Source organism: Misgurnus anguillicaudatus, chromosome 10, assembly GCF_027580225.2.
Source record: "Misgurnus anguillicaudatus chromosome 10, ASM2758022v2, whole genome shotgun sequence".
In the NCBI taxonomy this organism is placed as follows: domain Eukaryota; kingdom Metazoa; phylum Chordata; class Actinopteri; order Cypriniformes; family Cobitidae; genus Misgurnus; species Misgurnus anguillicaudatus.
This window is the reverse complement of record NC_073346.2, coordinates 15,933,530-15,955,926: the sequence shown is the minus strand read 5'-3', so window position 1 is coordinate 15,955,926 and position 22,397 is coordinate 15,933,530. Positions and strand designations below refer to the sequence as shown.

Below are 22,397 nucleotides of genomic sequence, written 5' to 3'. Positions count from 1 at the left end.
TGTCTAAAGAGGATTTTTTACGATGGGATCTGGCAACACTGCAAATTCTGTACCCGCGCCGTCACAGCTTAAGCCAGTCGTCATTTTACACTAAACTATACAGTAAACTGTCCAAACTAAATTATTTATGCGGATTCGTTTTGAAAAACTAATTAGTCATTCAGAGAACTTTACATTTAATTTTTTAATATGAAAAAAATTACCGAGGTCCGGACCTCTGTGACCTCATAGCTGGCTACGGCCATGATGGCTACTGAGATGTATATGTGTGCATTTCTGTAATGCATCTGTATTGTTCTTAATGGTAAGTCAATTATTTTTACAGTATGAATCATATTAATATTTATTTAATTATGTATGCAAACATTACATTTTTAAAACAACCAGTAAAGTAAAAAAAAAGAAAAAGACAGGCTATATTGTAAAAGAAATACCCTAATAGAAAACTGTCAAATGTATGAAATATTTAATAAATTGTATTATAAAATACATGATATTATGCCTTTTTAGTATAACCAATTCAAATCTTTAATCTTTCTAAATGTAAAGTGATGAAAACGCTATAAAAGCACTACACTAAAGGGAAACATACATGGGTCCTTTGCTGGCAACTATAACAGACACTATTTTTGAACCTATAAAAATGTGTTTGGGAAAGTCTTATACTGTTCTACTTCCCCCCTACAACATACTAATATGATTAATAGGTTAATTTTTATTTTATAACTAAACAGAAAGGTCTCTATGATTTAAAAAGAAATCATTCAAGTGAACAGTACTAAACAGTAGCGAACTTGAAGCAAAAATAAATGTCAGCAAATGCAAACTTCAATCAAACATAGTAAGAGGTATACTTTAGCCTACCAGAAATGCTTATTGCATTAATTTTTAAAAGTGTGCGAGGTCCGTGCACGTCCTCCGCTAGCAACACACAAATAGCTAAAAGCACAAGCGCCTAAACCAGCATCATATTAATGACGTTGAGTTTATTGTTTTTATTAATTTATATTCACAAAACTTATCAACAAAACATCGATTAAAATTAAGAGACAAATTATCTGGAACGAAATTCATTTTAAAGTAGCAAACAAAACTTACATTAAACTGGAAAATAATGTCTGACCCATTACAATTCTCCCTTCATATTGGCCTTTACAACGCCTATATTGCGTTTAAAATTACAGTCTATCTTTCGTAAGCTAACTAAATTTAAACAAAACATAAACACATTAAACCCAACAATACTCAAACATTAATATAAAACAGACACTATCTATAAGGATACATGTTAAAACAATCCGATATAGCGTTTATAATAGCTGGTTGGTAGATGTTTACTATTTTTGGCAAAACCTCCGTTGCAAACCAACATTTACATGAATAAAATAATTTTTACTTTGAAAATGACGCGCTGTCATGTTAACATCAACTGTTCGTTTACATAAGACTCCGTCTACGTTCATTTACACTCAGAGCAACGTCTGAGTTCTCAAACTAAAACAGGGTCTTCAGCGTTTGCGAACGAATCCGTTTATGAGGGTCGAAAACGGTGATGTAGTGTAGATGAAAGGCGTAAACGTAGCAAAAGTAACGCGTTTTAAAGCATAAACGCATTAATGTAAACATAGCCTAAAGGGAAACATAGGGGAACTGAGTTCGACACAACACCGGCTTCCCGCATACAGCATTTTGCCGTCTGGCCGCGAAGAGATCTCCTGCCCTGACTGCAGATGGGAGAGACTCTGCTCTGCTGCACGAGGCCGCCTGTGAGTGCTTTGGCATGGGGGTGGAGCCCACGGAAGGAGCGGTAGCTGCTCGTTGAGAAGACTGAATGATAAGTGCTTTCAAGTCAAAGTCTCCAAAAAGTCTCCAACAATGCCAGAAAAAGTAGCTAGATTTGTCGCTAATAAGTCGCTAAAGGGGTCTGAAAAGTCGCTAAATCTAGCGACAAAGTCGCCAAGTTCGCAACACTGCCAGTTCGATAGTTGGCGCTGTCACAAAAACGTAGGGTCATAGAACTGCGGTCATAAAACTGCGGTCATAAAACTGCAGCTTCCAGTTGTGCAGGAATACCCTTCTCACCTGTAAACAGCTTGCACTGATCTTAAAATATTTGCTATTATTTTATCTCAAGATGCACACCAGAAATGTTTAATTTTAAAATATGTTTGTAAAAGCTACATAAATGTCCTAATACTGTGTAACTAAGGCTTAATCATGGCTGAATCGAAACCTTGTCTGGATACCACCCCACAGTATTTTTTTTTAAGTCAATTTGTAAAAGCACTTCTGAGATGTTGAATTGGTGTGTAACATATCCAATGACATTGTTATTAGATTGACAGTGTTATGAATAATATATACATTCGCTTTTACATAGCACATTAGCAGTTCTCAAAAACCCAGAAGATAAAAGTTCAAAGCTACAGTTTGAAATGTATTATCAAACAGTATGTCAAGCTAATACTGTCTTTAAAAGATTTTGAATAAACGCACGACAAACCAATTGTTCATTCTTGGAGAGTACAGTGCATGTAAATCATACGTGCTCTTACACTATTAACCTCACAGCTTAAAGATACCATAAAGATGATTACCTGTTAGCATGAACAACACAACTCATCCACACCAGCAGACAGAGTAGAGGACCTATCTGTACATCCATAGTGAGCTTGTGGATCTGTGAGCCCTATGTGAGGAGTATGGCATGCAAGCAGATTTTGTTCACTCAACTCTGCTGTGCAAATGTTGCACAACTGAGATAATGTTTTGGTGCGGATCAAGGGGTTCTTTAATTGCACAACCAGGGTCTGGGCGTTCTCATTGGATAGACATTTGAAGTGTCTTCTCCAAAATCATGTGACTGAAAGGAAATAAAAAAACTGATGGATTACTGGATTAACTTGGCTCAATTAAAATAAGAATAAATTAAATAATAAACTTGTTTTGTTCTTATTTGTACTTATGTAACTATTATACAAAGTCAATGTTATTTTGGTTTGGATTTTGAAATGACACAATCTAGGTCACAGTGCTCTCACAGGATTTTTCAAAGTCGTGTTTTAAATGAAATTCAGATAATAAATTATTGTGATTGTTTTTAAGAAACCGGGTTTCACTTTTATTATAATAACCAGTAGCTTAGAGCATTACATTAGCAGTGCAAACAGTTGTGGGTTTGATTCCCAGAAACAAACATACTGATAAAATTAACATTGAAAGCACTGTACTGTAGTCACTTTGGATAAAAGTTTCTGCCAAATTCATCAATGTAAATCAACTTGAGTTTTCATTAAAAAAATAATTTACATTTCAAGAGTGCGTGTTCACTGTTGGTCTTTGGTGAGAGCCTAATTTCTTGAAAATGACTTTACCAAACCTTTCTTTATGCCAAATAATTGCTTATATATATGTTTTATTATTCTCTATTTAATTTGCTGGCATTAACCAATCCCAACACAACTGTGCAGCATATCTCATGAATAAATAAAAAAATGAAATATTTGTGAGGTTGAATGTGTATTTTAATCAAAAAACTACATATATCTCTGACTTTCCTCTCTTTGTCTATTGAGGAGAGCTTAAGCAAAAAGTGTGCACTTTTGTGTGTGTGTGTGTGCGTGTGTGTGTGTGTTTGTGCCTGCGTGCACGTGTGTGTGTAACATAGATTAGTGTGGTCAGTAGGCCTGTTGTGCTTTGACTGGGTCATTTGCATTTTTTCAATAACACCTCCCAATTCATCTTACATTTTAAATCTTCTACACAAACGATCCTTCTCACTTTTTCTAGTTAAACTCTTCACACACAAAACAATCAAAAACAATGCAAAATGTATACTTTTTATTAAAACAATCCTGAAGGAAGAAACAGAATTCCCACTGCAAATTTTATTTTTATTAAGTAATAAAAGTGTATCCAGTTTTAAGAAAAAGTCTGGATCCTAACAGACATATCCAGTAACAAGGTATTACTCAACTTTAAACTCTCAGGCTCAACAAAAAGGCTTGTTTCATTTTTTTTTTGTATGAACTTATGCGATTCTTAGATGACTTATATTTGTGACCCTGCCTGTGAAATCCACACTGTTAAAAATTCTTTGCTGCCTTAAATATTTTAGTTTGATCAACTCAGATGTACAAGTCATTTCAAATTGCTATTATTTATCTTGACAAAAGTTGCTACAACTTATAAAATGAAGTTGACACACTGAAAAAATGATTCATTCAATTTACTCATTTTTTTAAGGTAAGTGGTTGCAATCAATTTAATTAAGCTACATTTAAACAAAAACATTTTTTTGTTTAAGTAGCTTAAATAAATTGATTGCAACCACTTACCTTAAAAACTTAAATTTATGAAACCTTTTTTTTAATTAGGTAGCTTAAATAAATCTTTTTTTTTTGTTGTTTAAAGGTGTGGCAGAGGATTTTCTTGAATTTTAGAAAAGAACCGCCTTCTCCACTTTTTTAAAAAATGCATTGCGCAACACTCCTGATTGACAACTAGGAGGACCAATAGTCTTGATGATCCACCCGGAAAAAAAGAAAATCCTCCCCAATACCTTTAAGTAGCTTAAATCAATTTTGTTTAAGTAGCTTAAAACTTTTGTTTAAAAAACATTTAAACAAAAGTTTTTTTTGATTAAGTAGCTTAAATAAATTGATTGCAACCACTTACCTTAAAAAATTGAGTAAATTTAATGAATCATTTTTTTCAATGCATATTTCACCTATATTTTATAAGTTATAACAACTCATGATAAATAATAGTAATAGTTTTACAGTGCAGGCTAAAGTCTCATAATCCATTTATGAGAGGAGGAGCATCAAAGTTAGATATATTAAAGTTAATATTAAAGATATCAAGGTTATTTTTCACAGAATATTCTCTATATTATCTAGGATGCTTTTATGTAAAAACACTAAATCACAATAAAAACAACTTTAGCTTGGTTTTCAAAGACTGGGTCACATTTTGGTTTCCAAATAATAATACAGGATCTTAAAGCATTCCAGGATACTTTCCATTAGGCTTTTAATAGCATTTTTCCAGATTGGTGACAGCGGCTAGCCAAAGGCATGATGTCCATGCACAACTCCTGGACAGTGATCAGAAAGACAGGAATTGCGTTTGGACAATCAGTCTCTGGCTGCCAGGCTGTAAAGGATGGAGGATCTGGAGAACTGAATCCACCGAAAACAGCAGTGTCACCTGAAAAAGTCTTTTGAAAAAGAAAGTGAATTATTGTTATGCTTATTTATGACACTTTACATAAAAAGTTACCACCACTTCAGTACTTCAGTAGCATTAGTTATTAGTATATCTATATTAGCTGACTAAAACTGTAATAATGTAGTATTTCTACCACTGCTACAGGTCATAGTTAAAAATATTTTTCACTATAATTCATAAAATAATAAATTTTGAGAAATAAAAATTTAACCTTGATTCTGACACATTTATTCTGCAATGATAAACCAATCAAATATACTACCGCATTTGTTTTCCACTTTACCTTTGGATTTGTTGTTTCATTTCATCATCCATGAACTTCAAATGTTATTGATAAATCCATACAGGAGTGTTCTGGTCAGTGACCGACTTGGTCAGCGTCCTGTTCTGTCTCTGTGGGTATCTGTGTGTGTGTCCACACCTTCCTCTGCCTTTCGTTCTATCCATCTCATTACATGCAGCAGTGAGGTTGCCTAAGAGACCAGGCCTGAAAAGAGAACATCTCTTCTAGTACAATACATGAAGAAAGTGACAGAGGATGGGGGGGCGAGGGGGTTGAGAGAGACGGAGAAAGAGTGAGAGAAGTACAGATGACAGGTGGATGGATGCAAGAAAAACTACAACTGCTTGTGTGACTGTGCCTCAGATAGTCAATCTGTTCAAGAGTGTGTTTAAAGCACTCGAGATTGACTTATAAAGTGTTGTTTGATATGCTGACCAAAGTTGCAAATGTATTATCAAAGAGTATGAACTCATTCTCACCTTCACACTGCATATACTACATTTATGCATTTGAAAGATGCTTTTATCCAAAGCGACTTACAGTGCACAATAGGGTATACATTTTATCAGCAACCCATGAACGCAAAGCTCCACCAAGATACTAAACATTTGAAGATTTGGCCATACAAGCTTTCAATGTCTATGTATATGACTCTCAGCACACAATATTTAGTATTTATTTTTACCTGCTTTTGAGTATTTAACAAATATTACAATTCTCTTCGTCACATTATTTAGCTATATTTTTCCCAAACACTTAATAGGGCTGTTGAAAACGTGACTCGATCCTAAATCACTAATGTGCTAAATCAAAACTCTTCCTTTATAAAATGTCATAGCGTGTAGGCGCACTGACCATTGTGTTACCGTGGCAACCCTAACACAAAAGGGTGTGGCGTGGGAAAGGCTCTTTTAGGTCAGGAGTGAGGGTCACGAGGTCAGGGATCACCAGCAGCTGGACAACACACAAGAGGAGAGGAGGGTGAGAAAGGACCGGGGAGAGGGCGGGTGGAGCGAGGGGGATTGCAGCTGCTTCAACAAGACATTAACATTGAACTGCAGAATAATACAGAATATTGATGAGGGCCCATTGACCAGTCTTCAGTTGACAAGGCTAGATCTGCAGAAAAACCCGCTAATGTGTAACGGTCCATGTGATTCTGTGATTCGGTGACATCTGTTTCGTGCTCCTGTTGGTATTAAGGAGCACTTATGTGTGATCCAGGCTGTGCAGAACGTCCCAGCAGCGCTTGCTGAAAAGCGCCGACAGAAATCTGCATCCGGAGTTATACTCACATGAAATGAATATAGGAAAATTCATTGCGGCATGATCTTAAAGCGAGGCTGCAGGTGTAGATCTTTAAAGAAAGGTTTTATAGAAAGATAATGTTTTAGAGAAATTCAAAATAACATTTGATGATCACATTTGCCTATGTATGTACATTTAACACCATATTATTATCATGACATCTGTGCTCTCAGTTATAGAAGTTGTTCAGTTATGCTATAAAAATTTAATTAAACAAATCAGTGTAAACATGTGGCCCAGTCTGTGAAAACTTAGCTAAAGTCATTTTTGTGATTTACTTTTTCTACATATAATCATCTGTAAAGAACCTAAAGAACATTCTGTGAAAATACAAGCTTGATATCTTTAATATTGACTGAGTAAGGTCATGTCAAAGATTGTAATTAAAGTGAAATCAATCATTGATGCTCCAAATCTCAGACTTAAAGGAAAACACCACAATTTTTCAATATTGTACTATGTTCTTACCTCAACTTAGATGACTTAATACATACTTATCTTTTTTTCAATGTGTGGACTTTTAATCTTTGTACAGCGCATCTGAATGTGTTAGCATTTAGCCTAGCCCCATTCATTCCTATGGCTCCAAACAAAAGTTTTTTTTGTGCCACCATACTCACTCTGTAAGTACTTAGTCTTTAAATATGGAAAACATGGAAGTGTTTGGTGGCTTCTAAATTCATCCCTATTTGGAGCCATAGGGATGAATGGGGCTAGGCTAAATGCTAACACATTCATGATGCGCTGTACAAAGATTAAAAGTGCACGCATTGAAAAAAGATAAGTATGTAGCCTATTCATTTGTCTAAGTTAAGGTAAGAACATAGTAAAATATTGAAAAACGGTGGTGTTTTCCTTTAAACCTGGATTTCACAGACAAGGTCACATACAGTATTTCAAAGTAAAAACTAAATTGTTTTCAATATTACATTTAGTCGCTGTCCGATGAAAACCACGTATGTCCATTTTGCCGATTTTGAGATTTTTTCGACGGATTGAATGTCCAGGTTCATTTCCGTATACAGTATGCTTCCCATATCTAAATGGCCAATGAAAAGTTGTGAAATTATGTCATCTGATTTTCACGTATATCCATTTGGTGTCAAAGCTGTCAATCACGCCGTGTATCTCCCGCCCTGTGGAAGCATCTTGCTGGTCTCGTGAAGTTTCATCGAAGCTTAACATTGGATAGCCGAATAAACATAGTCTGGTAAAACAATGACTTTCCTTCATCGAGGTAAACGTTACCCCCTGACGCCAGACGTACGTCTAGGAGTGACAAAATTACGGTAGGACTGTGCAAACAAAGTATCTGTCTAGCATTACCATGTCAGTGTATTGACTCATTGTCCCTTCATAGTTTGCAAGAGACATTTAATAAATTTATAATTAATATTAAATAAACGAAGCGTATTTAATAAACTAAGACGTAGGCTATTTAATAAACTGAGTGTATTCATCTGTCAATATGAAACGCGACTGGGCCATTCTAATTAATGATCAGAAGAACGCGTATCAACCACCGTTACTGTAAAATATGCACGTATGTCCATTTAAACTCAATTTTGGTCAAGTGTGGATTATATCATTACACTGGCAAGAATATGGTTACATGTAAAGATGCCATAGCAAGTATGACAACGCTACACTCAACTGCTTTTGAAATACGGTGTTTTTTTCACTTCCTGAAAAGTAACCGTTTTGGACATACGTTAGTGTCATCAGGCAGCGACGATTTGATAAAAAACATTTTATATCTAAATGTCTGGGTTTAAGCAATGAAAATTTTTCATTGAACATTGTATAGATAAAACAGCCTGATTTCATGGGAATTTGTTTGTAGTTTACTTAGTTGGATTTTTCGAATGCATTCGTACAAAGTGAATTGTATAAAAACGTACGATTATCACACATATAATAAAAATAAAACCCTGCCCCAACCCCAACATCACCGAAGCAAAAGAAAATGTGGTAGTACAAATATTACGAATTAGCTACCTTGTATAATACGTATTGCTATGAGATTGCATTGAATAAAGTACTACAGAAGTATCACAGAAATATTTTATTACAGAAGTTTGTTTGTTAAAGCTACTAAATATGTGCATGTTTCACTTATAATTTGTTTTAAGGTTTAATTAAATTGTCGGTGCAAGTCATTTGAACTTACTAGATTAAATGTTGTCTACTCAACTTTTTAGATTAAGGTAAGCAATTTGAATTTGAGTTGATGTAGCTAATTAAAACTGAATTGCTTTCAGTAACATAATCTGATACATTATAGTCAAAATTTGTAGTACAATAAGGTAGAGATGCATAACGATTAATCGCGATTAATCTATAGCAAAATAAAAGTTTTTGTTTACATCAGTGTAAACTGCGTATAATAACGTTGTATAGATTACATATCCATGTATGTATACATTGTATACACTGCATATAGGCAGCTATATATATATATATATATACATACATACATACATACATACATATATAATTTATGTTATCTATAAATATAAATACTTAATATATATTTTTTTCCCTTAAAAATATACATGCATGTGTGCATATTATTTATATATACATAATTATTGTATACAGTTCACACACATATATGATGTAAACTAACTTTTATTATGTTAATTAACGATTAATCCTTATGCATCCCTGGAAGGCAGCTATATTTTTACTTTTACTATATCTGTTTGTTTAAAACCAAATAAACACATCATCACAATTACAATTAATTTAACATTGAAATTTATGTTGTAGACAGTGAATACTTTGGCTGCTTGATTTTCAGAGTGGAGTGAAGGTGAGGTCAGGCAAGCTAAGGTCAGGTTGACTGGTTTGTTTGTGGGGCTCTTTTAGGGGGTCAAGGGGAATCGGCCAAAAGAGCAACTAAGGGGGCAACAGCAATATGCAAATGAATGGAGAAATGGTCCATTTGGCTGCTGATTTACATTCCCATATGTCCTCCTAAAGAACGTGCATTGTCTAAGAGCAATCGAATTTCTATGAAAATGTCCATATGCAATCCTGACCGCGCTTTTCACTGGGTCTTAAAGGGATAGTTTACCCAAAAATAAACATTCTCTCATCATTTACTCAGCCTCATTTTGTTCTAAACCTGTATGAGTTTTTTTATTCTGTTGAACACAACAAGATATTTTGATAAATTATGGTTTTATCACAAAGTTTTCGGTACCAATTGACTTCCATAGTATTTGTTTTTACTATGGAAGTCAATAGGTACTGTCAATTGTGTGGTTACTATTATTTCTCAAAATAACTTTTGTGGACATAACAGCATGTTTAAAATATAAAGAAACATAACATTGAAATCAATTTGATATAAACAAACTACACTGTCAGAAAAAAGTACAAAAAATTTACCTTTTCTGATGTTTGGGTGGTACCAATGTTCCATTTAGTACCTTTTCAGGTATATAAAACATAATACAATCTTGTACCCTTTTGGGTACATCCCTGTACATTAAAGACCTATTGAGTACCTTAAAACATTTTTATGCTTTTATTTGCTAACATTGTTTCCAGAATTTATTATTGTAAAACATGTTAGCAGAAATTAAAAACGTAAGACTTAATTAAGTAATACTTTATTAATAATTCATAAAGTACATGCCTGTTATTTGAGTTGCTGTGTAAAGTAAAGCTGAACTAAATTGACAACTAAAAATGAGTTTATTGTTTTATGCTGTTGATGTAACATATGAAGTGGGGTTAAAAAGTGGGAGGTGAGTCTCAATAATAGCAAACATATTCAGAATTGTCGGGTGTGTTGCATAAAGCCTCTAGTTTTTTCATTTTCTTACTCAGTCTATTTATGAGACGCGATACATCCTGATTATAGAGGAGCTCATTATTTGCAATAGCTGTTACTGCATTCCCCACATCTTGCATTATTTTTATCACAGGCTCCCAGTAAATGCAACTTCGAGTGTGACTCTCCAATACATTGACCCTCCCACTAAGAATTCCCATAAAGTGGACAGCTGTCCTGAATTTTTTCTGAATTTCAGCTATGGCCGCTAGACGCTGCTGCAGCCATTTAATATAGCCTTGAATATTACTGAGCATTTCAATAGTCTCTTCAATCTCATCCTGTGTTTCAGAGATTCTCCTGTTGTAGACCTGGATTTTTTGTGAATGCTTCTTTATTTGGGACTGGCACTCTTCTTGCTCCTTGATAGCATCATCGATGGCATGTAAAGCCTCCATCATTGTATTTACTCCATCACACATCATCTGTGGACCTAAAAGAAAACAGGACATCTATGAAAAACACATAATCTTCAAAGGTTTTAATGCACACATCAATTGGTTAGATGGGTTACCACAATGATATATTGACAATTTCAGCAGTAACAACATAAACAAACGGCTTTTTTGGAACAAACTTCCGGTAAACTTTCGCAAGGAATGAGTCCTTTTACCTTCAAATCATAGCTAAAGCAAAAACTACACTGAGTTATTGTGTATCCATGATTGCCGTCTCCTATCGTCTTTAGGAAACTAAAACATTTGTTATTTTCAATGAGGTATTTGTTCCAGAGTTCAGTTTAGCCACTAGCCAGACCATTAAACAAACAGATACTGGAAGTTAAGTTTCGCCCAGACTCGCAAATGCGACAACGCACGTGCGTCTGATAAAACCGTCTATACAAGCCTGTTTGATGTTGTCTAAAGATGGATGAATGGACAGATGAACAGAGAGATAGACGGTTGGACCGAGAGACAGACGGAGAGACAGACAGACAGACAGAATTTCTCACCAGTTAACCACCCAATAATTGGTACTGGAGTAATGACCACCCCTGCAACTGTAATCCACATACCGGTGGTCATCAATTTTTTCATTTTTTCTTGCTCATATTCTGCCGCCTCTTTGTTTTTTTCTGCTTGTTTCAACTCTGCTTTAGAATTGCTTAATGATTCTTTAGTAGATGACTTCATTATGCGTAATTCTTCAATGGCCAGGCTTTTCTCTTTTTTCTCTTGCTGAACATGCTGTTTCTCTGCGATAAGTCGTTCCATGCATTTTTCTAAACTTTTCAGTTTTACTTTCAGTTTTCCCTCTGACTCCTTCAAGCATCGATCCGCATACTTGATGTGTCGCCTGATTTGTTTAAAATTGGAGCACAGGTCAGTGGCTGGATCAACATGTGCATCAAAGAGGGCTGTACAGGTGTTACACAGGGACAAAATTCCCTCTTGCACAAGCCGTGTTATGTCCTCCATACACTTTAAGTCCTTAACACTGAAAGTAAAGAGGTGTGCAGAAAAAGACATATTTGACTTTCTTTTACAACATAATACATAGTTTGCATTATTGTCCACTTATATTTCAAATTATATAATTTATGCATGCACAAAAAAGCTTACCTGGATAAGTACAGCTGGCTCATTTTGATCTTTTATACAGAAATACAAGAAGTTTATACAGTCTCAATATGTACAACTGGCATTGTGGGCCCATCTATTTTAACTGTATATCCACCTATAATTATACAAAGATACAAGTTTTTCCATGATATCTAGTGCTGTTTACGCTCTAAAAATGTTGTGTTATTTATTCTACCCAAACACTGCATGGGTTGAGCATTATGGGTCATTTAATTGGGTTGTTTTATAGTCTTATGTAGTTTTTAATTGGGTAAGTATTTGGGTAATTTATCATTGACAGTTGAATGAATGCACCCCGCCCCCACCCCCAGGCTGACCCAGCAAAGCATCAACACAAATGCTGGGTCAAAATAATTGCTTCAAAAAAGCTCTTCACAAACTTATGGGTTAGATCAATGTGGATAAACATAACTGTTTACTAGAAAAAGCAAATATGTGTGACAACAGTCCAGTTCACATGACGTGAAATTATATTACACGCACCGCTATGGTTATTAGCAGGTTAGCTTGTTTGTTATGCCCACAGTATTATGAATACCTTGCTCCCTCTTTTTTTTTTGGATGGTAAAAAGGCCTCCCTAAATCAAAAATTAATAATAAATTAAATATATGACTACGTGATTTTTTTATTCCACATAGCCTTTGAAACCTAAGCAAATAATATGTTGTAATAAAGGAAGACGACTGTTTTTACGTGTGACCTGTGTTGGGGTAAGTTACTTTTAAAAGTAATGCATTACAATATTAAGTTACTCCCAAAAAAAGTAATTGAGTTACTTAGATACTTTTCATAGAAAGTAATGCTTACGCTACTTTTTAGTTACTTTTGCGTTACTTTTTCTTGGCTGATGCTTGATCTCTTTCAGGCCTTGAAGGTGTTTTTTATGACTGAAAAGTTCTGCATTCAGAAATTGCATATTTCATCACAAAAATGTCGAACTCTGGCTTTCTGACTTAAACTGTTCTCACACAGGCATGTACACATAGATTGCATAATGTGACATTTAGTTTAATTCAGTACATTGTAAAAAATACATTGCTGCCTTAAAATATTTTGTTAAGTCAACTTAATTTGATAAGTTATAACAACTCACCTGTAGTTATAACAACTCATCTCTAGTCAAGATAAATAATAGTAAGTTGAAATGACTTGTAAATCCGAATTGATTCAACAAAAAATTTTAAAGCAGCAAAGTATTTTTTTACAGTGTACATTATTTTTTTAATCTAATTAATTAAAGTAAAAAAGTAACTTGCATTACTTTTTTGAAAAGTAACTCAAATATTAATGTGTATATTTAAAAAGTAATGCGTTACTTAATACTTCTCGTCTAAGGTCTGGTGTTTTTTGCTGCTTTTTCTGGACAAAGCCCGCCTACGAGCTGTTTGACCGACATGTCAAACAACCAATCACAGTTTGTTTCGTCTAGCTTCACGTTTCGGACTCCCCACAATAACGAGCCGCCTGGCAACAAGTCAGTTATTGAAGTAACCAGCCGCAACCGAATAGCACCTAAATAAACAACATATTCACCATAGAACATCGTTGTGCACTTCATCAACAGCCACACCAATGAGACGCTCCCGTTAAACATCAGTTTGAAGCCACTTTTTAACACCTACAAGCAATTCAGGAGAACCAAATTTTTTGACTCCACTAAGCAAAACTCTTGGACGTCTTTAAGATAGTCTATGCCGCAAACTTTGCATATTTTTGAGAATTTAATGTTTAGCTGATCATGATAACTGGTCATTATTGTCCACATGAACACGACGTCAGAGCTCGGAACGTCATAGCCTTCTTTTCCAGGGACCGAAACTAATCGCGACACTTGCGTCTCCTGGAAATCCGTTTTATTTCAACCACTCAAAGACGACTTCGACATTCCCACAGGGTTTCCAGAAAAGTGTACAATAAACGTTCAGCCAACAATCTGTGGCCGTGACGTCTGAGGCTGACACTATCGTTACTTTACTCGTTACTTAAGAAAAGTAATATTATTATGTAATGCATGTTACTTTTAATGTGTTACCCCCAACATTGTGCGTGACGCGATTAATGTCATGTAAACATACATAACCTGCTTATTTAAATAGCTAAAAACAAAGCTTTAAAAAAATAAAGTTGCCATGAAACGGAAGTAGCAAATGTCTTTTTTCCCCGTGGTGACGTATATCCGAGTGAAACCGGCTTCTGAAATGAAATAAGGCAGGGCTGGACTTGAATTCTTCCATCGAGATCTGGTTGGATTGTTTGAAGTTGGGTCGTGATATAGATATATACACTAGATGTCGCCTTGGGGTTCTAAGCATGCGTCAAATCCGCCGCCATCTGAGAACAGGGGTCTTGTCATAGGAAGTAGCTAGGTAAAGCTGCTATCTCTGCCTGTACTTCAAATTCATGAACAATGCCGGACTTTTGGTGCATATGGATGTGAGGGCTACTAGCACTATGCATTATAGTTAGAAAAAGTAAATTTTCACAATATAATATATTTCATGCTAAATACATGTCTGACTGTTGAAACTAACCAAAAGAAAACCAAGACAATCACGTTCATGACGATTTATGGTGATTTTATTTGTTACATCATTGCCTACAATGACACTGATGCGGGGTTCCCTGTTTCAAGATGGCAGCTCTAGTTGACGTATTCAGTCCAATGAACTGCCGTAGCCAAGGCGACATCTAGTGTACATATCTATGGCCATAACATACGACAGGAAATTAAGAGAGATCATTTTGAGGAGGGGAGGAGATTTCCGTTTTTGAATAAAGATTATGAGGCCACATGAATAAAAATAATGAAGCTCACAGATGCGAAGAATTGCGGATGGATGAACCCAAATGCAGGCGATGTCGGGGGTGAACAAAAAACACTTTTATTTTAAACACTGACAAAACAACAAGCCCACGTGGGAGCAAAACATTAGTGAAACACGAAATATTAACAGATGACTTAAACTAAACTTGACAATGATACAAACACTATAGACAAGATCACACATGACCAATACAAAATGAACGTGCACAGGACTGAGAACACGAGGGCATTAAATATGAAAAAACAGGATAACAAGGGGAAAACAGGTGAGGGTAATGAACTTATGATTAAATGATGAGCTGGGAGAACAGGGGGGCGGAGACAAGAGACGAGACACCAGAGGCACATGACCCAATATACAAGGGGCACGTTCAATCTCACAACGGTGCACAACGTTTTGCTACGGTTTCCGGGTTGAACAACATGTTTCCTGGAAACGGTGTGCAACGGAATGCAACAGGTTTTAGAAGCGTTTTCTCTTGTTTGGTGGGTGTGTCAGAAATGTCGGCCCAATCAGCGGCAAGATGTATAAAACCACGCGGTAGTAAAGAGACAGCTCGCTCAATGGGTTCATGTTGGAATGTTGTCTTTCATTCTGGACAGCAAGGTCAGTGACTGTAACATTGAGGGTCTTTTACAGTATTAAACACACATTTATAACGATTTCATCAGGCTTCAGAAACATTTAAAAAAGAAACCCAAAGAATGGCCTCTCAGCTACCGTAGTTGCAACTCTTTCGTCATCACAACAGGGCGTTCAACGCATCACCGTTTCTGTTTAATAAACGTTGTGCAACGTTTTGTCGGGGCTGAACGCAGCCAAGGCCATGAGCTTCCACATAGAATAAGAGACTGTCAGAACCCTGCCATCATACTAAAACATAAACATAAAACAAGACTCTTATGGCAGAATCCTGACAACAGATAAGTCATTTGGAAAAAAATACCACAATATTACAAAACAAAGTTGTTAAAACAACCCATTTGCTGGGTTAAAATTAACAACCCAACTTGATGGGTCAAGTTAGCCCAGCGTGTGTTGTGTACTATGTTTACCCAGTTGTTGGGCTAAAAACAACCAAATTTTAGTTGTTCAGCATTTTTTGTGATTTTCACAAAAGTTTCACAAAATGCCTAAAGTTTCTTCTAAAATTAAAATATATCAAATGAAAGAACAGACCATCTGCTTCAAACAAACAATAAACAAACAAACAAACATACATACAAACAAAACATTTCATACTATCTATATTTTTTCTCTGCTTATAAACTCTTAAATATGGGTATTTTTCTTTGAAAAAACATTTTTTTTGCAAAAAGCTGAAATAATTGCATTTTTTGTAAAGGAATTTTGTTAGAAATCAGATTCAGAACGATTATCACAGAGTTTAAAATTAGTAAATATTTTTTTGCTTCAGTTTTTTATAAATTTGGTAAGTTCCATTTACTGGATAATCGCGGTATTACAAAATTACCATATAAATTCATCAGGAACATGTCTTTTTCATGCAGAGTTTTTTTTTTTAATTGACGAAATAACTCGAGATAACTCGTAAACTACGAGGTCAGAGTTAAGAAAGAAGATTAAATTCACACACCACCGGCAACAAACACATTAGCCTTACCGTCAGAAACTGAGAGAAGTCTCTCAATGCTGATGAAATAGTTTAGCTAATAGACCAATCAAGTTTCCTTTAAATCCTCAAAGTTTTTCAATGCCTGCCTCTTTCCTCTTTTATGAAACAGTTCTCTTGAAATCCTCAAAGTATTTCCAAAGCTCACCTCTCCCTTCCTGTATATGCCATTAAACTTCTATCTAAACAGTCAGCTGACAAATTCACTGGCAGTATTTAAAGAACATTCAAAAATAGCCCTGCAGCCGTATCTGCTTTATAAGTCAAGTGCTTTCCTGTAAGGCATTTGGAAATGTATAAACAGGGCCAGGGTGCAGCACTGCAAACTGAACACTAATGTCGATTTCACCACTTCAACAGCATCTCATCAGACCTGACACAACAGCACTCATACTTAAACAGGTAATGCAATTTCATTTGTATTTGCAAAACTCAAAACCAAAAAGTTTCATAGACTATATAATTCCTTTCTGTTCAGTAGTAGTAGTAAATCAATAAATTCATGCAGTGGTGTAGAAAATTCCAATGAAAAGTTCTAGTTAATTGGAGTAATAAGGACAACTTGAGATAGTATTATCCTAATGGGGACATTTCACGGGAATTTTTTAGATGTAAAACAAATCTGTTGTGTCCCCAGATTATGTATGTGAAGTTCTAGCTCAAAATACCATATAAATAATTTATAATAGCATGTTAAATTTGACACTTTTAGCAAAAATGTGCCATTTTTGGGTGTGTCCTTTAAAATGCAAATAAGCTGATCACTGCACTAAATGGCAGTGACATTGTTGGATAGTGCAGATTAAGGCTGCGTCCGAAACCGCATACTGTAGGTACTGAATTAGATGAAGTACCTACTTACTTGCCATTAAAACAGTAGGTACTGTATAGTATGAATCCTGGTAGTATGAATGAGATTCGGACGTACTACATCCGCCATGTTGCTACATCACGTGACATACGTCGTCATCACGTCATGTCATTTTAGCGCGAAAACCATAGACAGTAAAAGAAATGGACACAGCGACCCCGTTGTATTCAACGGGGACAAGTGAAGCCAATTAGAAGCTCACACTTCCGGGGGGTCGAGCGTACTGCGCAGACTCAAACTGAGCTTGGTCACGTGAGCAACCTGTCTGACAATTGTAAGTCTTCTAATAGCTGTGCCAAGAGAAATCTGAATCACCCAATGAATCTTGCAGAAACGGCGAGCGTGAACAGGAGTACATTTTGTATTAAGTATATTTAGTATTCTGATTAATTACTTTGTCATTTTGCATAGTATTTATTTATTTTAAAGTTTAACGCCAGTACGCCATATTCTATATGCGCTTCTCCTCCTGTCCATACGGTAATTTCTCAACTGTGCGACAGAGAGTCGCGTGGTTATGACGCAATCGTTAGCATAGTTTTACTAAAACTGCTTTTACTGGGCCATAACGTAAGATACAAGGTAATGGAGCCTTTTATACATTTTCGTGTTTCTTAAGAAATAATTGATGCACAAATTGAGTCTTTAAACGCCTCAGATGTAAAGTTATTCACTGTCAAAGTGACGCCAAAATGAATGGGAGTCAATGGAATGCTAAGAGCAGGTGGGGGTCCGCTAGCTAATGGCGGTGCCTAGGGCGGCTTCAAGAAAATATGAAACCCTGCCCCCTAGCGAAAACAACCGCGTGCCTCTTCTTCTTCGCTGGATAACTCCTCGTCCGGGGCATCATGGGATAGTGAAGCGTCCATCGTATGCACACTGCAAAATCTAACCGGAAGTAGTAGGTCATCCGGGTACTTTTCGCATACTGTTTTTCGAATACTATGTATTCGGACATACTACTCGCCTCGCCTACTGCTTTTCGCGTACTATATAGTATGTAGTAGGCGGTTTCGGACGCAGCGTTAGTGTTCAGTGAGAGCTTTACTTCCTGCTTTTTTCAAAAAAATCGCATCTTAATGACGAAAGCGCGCCCGGACTCGGATCGATAAAAGTACAGTGTGAGTGCGTGCACATGGGGGAGTAGGGAGGGGTGACATTCGCGCTGGGGCATGGTTTGGTTTGGTTTGGATAATGTGACCCACCGTAATGATAGGTCTGTGTTTTTTATTCGGAGTCGTTTGGTGCACGATTACAGACAGCCCTCATACATGTCATCATATTGCTTAGTTGATCTGTCACGTGCGCAGCTCGGACATTCACGTAACCCCGCTGCGCGCATCAAAAGGTTTTTACGGCGGCAGATGAAGGTGAGTGGTCGCGCAACTGACGTCCTCACCTTTTGAATCGCGCTCAGGCGCGATTGCGCTCACACCACAGCCGCGCCTCAGCCCAAGTGAACCGCGCTCCGGCCCACCTCTGCAACCCGGCCGCGGCGCGATTAACCAATCCGCGGCCGGGCGCGGAACAGAGCACTCACACTAGTCAAACGAACCAGGCTTTGGGGGTCAAACGCGCCCGAGCGCGGTTTGGTTTGGATGGTGTGAGTGCGCCCTCGAGGGGCGGTATTATTATAAGATGATCCCTTTCTGAAATCACAGGGGGAGACACATTTCAATGACCTTCACATGCTTCCAAAGAATGGTTTACTGGGTTGTGCTTTTCACATTTTCTAGGTTGATAGAATAATAGCACTTAAACATGGGAAAAGTCAGATTTTCATTATATGTCCCCTTTAATTGGCAGTCTCTTCAATTGCATGTGTTTGTAATGCAGCGCTTCACTTTCTGCCTTTGTTTCTGTTGCTTGTATTTTTGTCAGTGGTGCTTTAGCTGTGTGTAATGTACGTTTTGTAAGTACATTTATCTTCACCTGATTGTCTTGTGTATTTCGTTTGTGTTGTACCTTTGGTGAATTGGGTCCTGCCTGGAAGTCTGATAGACAGTGATTTAATTTGATTAAATAGCTGTAACATACAGGGAAACTTGGAGACTTGCTACATTTTAAATGAGAATAAGGACACAACCTGACCTTGAACAAAAACATATCTCTATGAGTAACTAATAACAAATATCTAATAATATTTAGAAACATACACATGTAAAACTAAAGGTTCGGTAAAAGAGTTCCTTAAGTTGATGTCAGAATAAAATCTTAAATCTAAAAATCAGTGGGTTTTTTAAATAAATTATTTTCTTTTATGACAGAGGACAAAGAAACTTAGAAGTCATGGATTCCATCACTTTGAGAACCCAACGCATTACCACTGCAGAGGACATGAGAAACCAAACTCAACTGCTGTCCTACTCATGGGAAGAGTATTTGACCCCAGCACCGCTATCCATAGCTATTTTGGGTGAGCTGGCATGCATCTCCTCCACAGCAGATTTCTCTATCAATAAAAATCCCCCCGCAGGTGGTTACAAACACATCAGATACCCAGAATCCTTTCGAGCTTGCCTCATGCAAGTGTGTAACTCTGGTTGGTGGGCATTTAATGAGGCCCATAAAAACATGGATAAAATAAGTCTCCATACTGCCCGGGTTCCAGATTACATGAAGACCGCAGTGAAGCTTCTGTTCTGTGGCAATAATGAAGTCATTGAAGCACATCTTCCTAATCAGCTAAAGAGTATCGGAGTCATTGCAGAGGAATGTCTTAAATTGTCAATCGAAACAGAAGACTATTTCAGAAAGGTGGTCAACATTATCCAGGAACTATTTGAAGCATGTTTAAATTCGAAAACATTTTATGGCAAAGAGATGCAGGAGATGAAGAGGAAACTAGAAGAGGCCAAAATAAGGGAGCAGTCAGCACAAGAAACCAAGAGAAGAATGGAGAAAGCAATGAAAGACATTGATGCTGAAGTAAAGCGAGCTAGAGAAAGCTACAAGAAAGCACTGGATTCTCTTCCAACTGGATGGAATTTGATTGGGATGGAAATTGTTGGAGGAATATTTCAGAGCGTCAATGCACTTGTGAATGGGCTGGCAGCCTTTATAGCCAAGCCAACTCGAAGCGTAAAGCAGGCTGTTAAAGGTCAGCTTCGACCGAGAGGTGGAAGTGATGTGATCGTGATTGATGACATCATATCATGCAGTAAGTCTGCTGAAATTCTTGCCCTTGTGCTTGCTATCGAGGAAAATATGTTTGCGGGTGGCAAAGAGAATGAGATTGACTGGAAGAATCTGTATGATCAGAAGGAGAATTATACAAAAACTGATTTCATAGAAAAGCAGTTTAAAAGAATTAATGGTGATTTAAAGAAAGTCTCAGATTGCCAGAGTAAAGCCCAAGCTCAGGTGTTATGCCAAAAGGCCATTAACATATGTAGGCAGTTAGCACGTTATGCACCAGAAGGCAAATGTGACAAAGCCACATGCATGAAGATAATAAAGGAGGTCCTGGATTTAAAAAATTCTGCCTGTGTGTTTGATAGCAAAAGCAAAGCTTTGACACAGTCCCCAGCTATTTCTCCACAACCACCGATGATGTTTAAAAAAACAACCGAGCAAAAGAATATGAATCCAGCACAGAGGGTTTCGGAGAATGCGCGATTCCTCATAGAACAAAACAAAGCTCAGTTGCAAAAGGCGATGGAGCTCCGAGAAAAAAGTGTGCAGAGTCAAGAAGAAAACATGAAGGAATTAGACGAAATCCTGATCTCTATGCGAAAATGTGAACTCGATGAAATCGACTTTGAAACCACCATAAAGATGCTGACAAAAGGTATGGATGCCATAGGACAATTGCAGAAGCGGTGGCAGAAAATGGTTCAATTCTTTCAGATGATTTCCAACCTTGTGCAAATCAACCTCAATCCAGATCTCAAAGACTTTGTCTTAACATGCTCAAACCCCAAAGGCCTATCCTATGATCCCAATTCATTCGCAATAGACCTCCTCTACAAGCAAGCCTTCAAAGTCAGTGACATTGCTAGTCTGGTCAATATGATCTCAAGAACATACACACAGGTGTCCAACAAGTACCTGATGGATAATGTCGGCACACTGAGCATTCTGATGGCCATGGATCCAGAAAGTGATCCAGAATTTGGGGAGAAGCGTAAGAGGTTCCAGGACTCCTGTGAGGATGCAAAAAACGGCATTTCAAAGTTTGTTAAGGAGAAAAAGAAGGAGTATACTGGAAAAAGCATTGAAAGACAAAAACAGATTCAGCAAGAGTTACTAGCCATTCTTCCCAAAGTTCCTCAGGAGAAAGCCAAGAAAATTTGTGAGAATGTGCAAGCTGGATTCAGTGAGGAAGAAGCAGCTGAATACATCTGAGGGAATACTGTACACTGTAAAAAAAAATCAGTAGAAATTGCAGCTGGTTTGCCGGTAACTTGCCGTGGATTTGGATGTATGTTTTTTACTGGCGGCATTTTGTTCAAAGTTAAATGAACATTAAACATTTACGGGTCTTTGTCTTTACAGAGTAAAACTAAAAAAACAGCATCAAGCAAAACATTCTGGGAAACAAAATCTGAAGCAAAAAACAGAAAAAGGTTGATGATGATTTCTGGTTCCCAGAATGCTTTGCATGAGGCTGTTATTGTATGGTTTTATTCTGTAAAGATAAAGACTTGTTGATATTTAGAATTCATTTAACTTTGAACAAACTCTTGCCAGTGGATGGCATACATTTGGGTCTACGGTGGGTTACCGGCAACCCAGCTGCAATAACATTGAAATTTCTACGGAATTTTTTTACAGTGTATGTATTGTCCAGTATCATACCAGTTGTAGTTTTAGCT

The 22,397-nt window shown here is 36.8% G+C and overlaps 3 protein-coding genes across 4 annotated transcripts in view; 1 reads left to right on the top strand and 2 right to left on the bottom strand.

Moving 5' to 3' along the window:
- Nucleotides 1–2,758, bottom strand: part of c4b (complement C4B (Chido/Rodgers blood group)) — a 37,418-nt gene extending 34,660 nt beyond the window's left edge. For both annotated transcript variants that reach the window (XM_073871964.1, XM_073871965.1), the window contains exon 1: nt 2,598–2,758. In XM_073871964.1, coding sequence (XP_073728065.1) covers nt 2,598–2,665 — 68 coding nt within the window. In that variant the 5' untranslated portion in view covers nt 2,666–2,758. The remainder of the gene's footprint in view (nt 1–2,597) is intronic.
- A 7,686-nt stretch (nt 2,759–10,444) lies between these two features.
- LOC129447805 (uncharacterized) lies at nt 10,445–16,894 on the bottom strand. Its single transcript, XM_055209677.2, has 4 exons — nt 16,701–16,894; nt 12,230–12,258; nt 11,620–12,104; nt 10,445–11,100 (listed from the first exon to the last, which is right to left on the bottom strand). Exons 2-4 carry the CDS (start codon nt 12,250–12,252, stop codon nt 10,589–10,591), a joined length of 1,020 nt encoding a protein of 339 aa, XP_055065652.1. The 5' UTR covers nt 12,253–12,258; nt 16,701–16,894; the 3' UTR covers nt 10,445–10,588.
- Nucleotides 16,895–16,987: 93 nt separating this feature from the next.
- On the top strand, nt 16,988–22,242 carry LOC129447804 (uncharacterized). The gene is made up of 2 exons (XM_055209676.2): nt 16,988–17,111; nt 19,848–22,242. Exon 2 carries the CDS (start codon nt 19,870–19,872, stop codon nt 21,925–21,927), a length of 2,058 nt encoding a protein of 685 aa, XP_055065651.2. The 5' UTR covers nt 16,988–17,111; nt 19,848–19,869; the 3' UTR covers nt 21,928–22,242.
- The last annotated feature ends 155 nt before the right edge of the window (nt 22,243–22,397 follow it).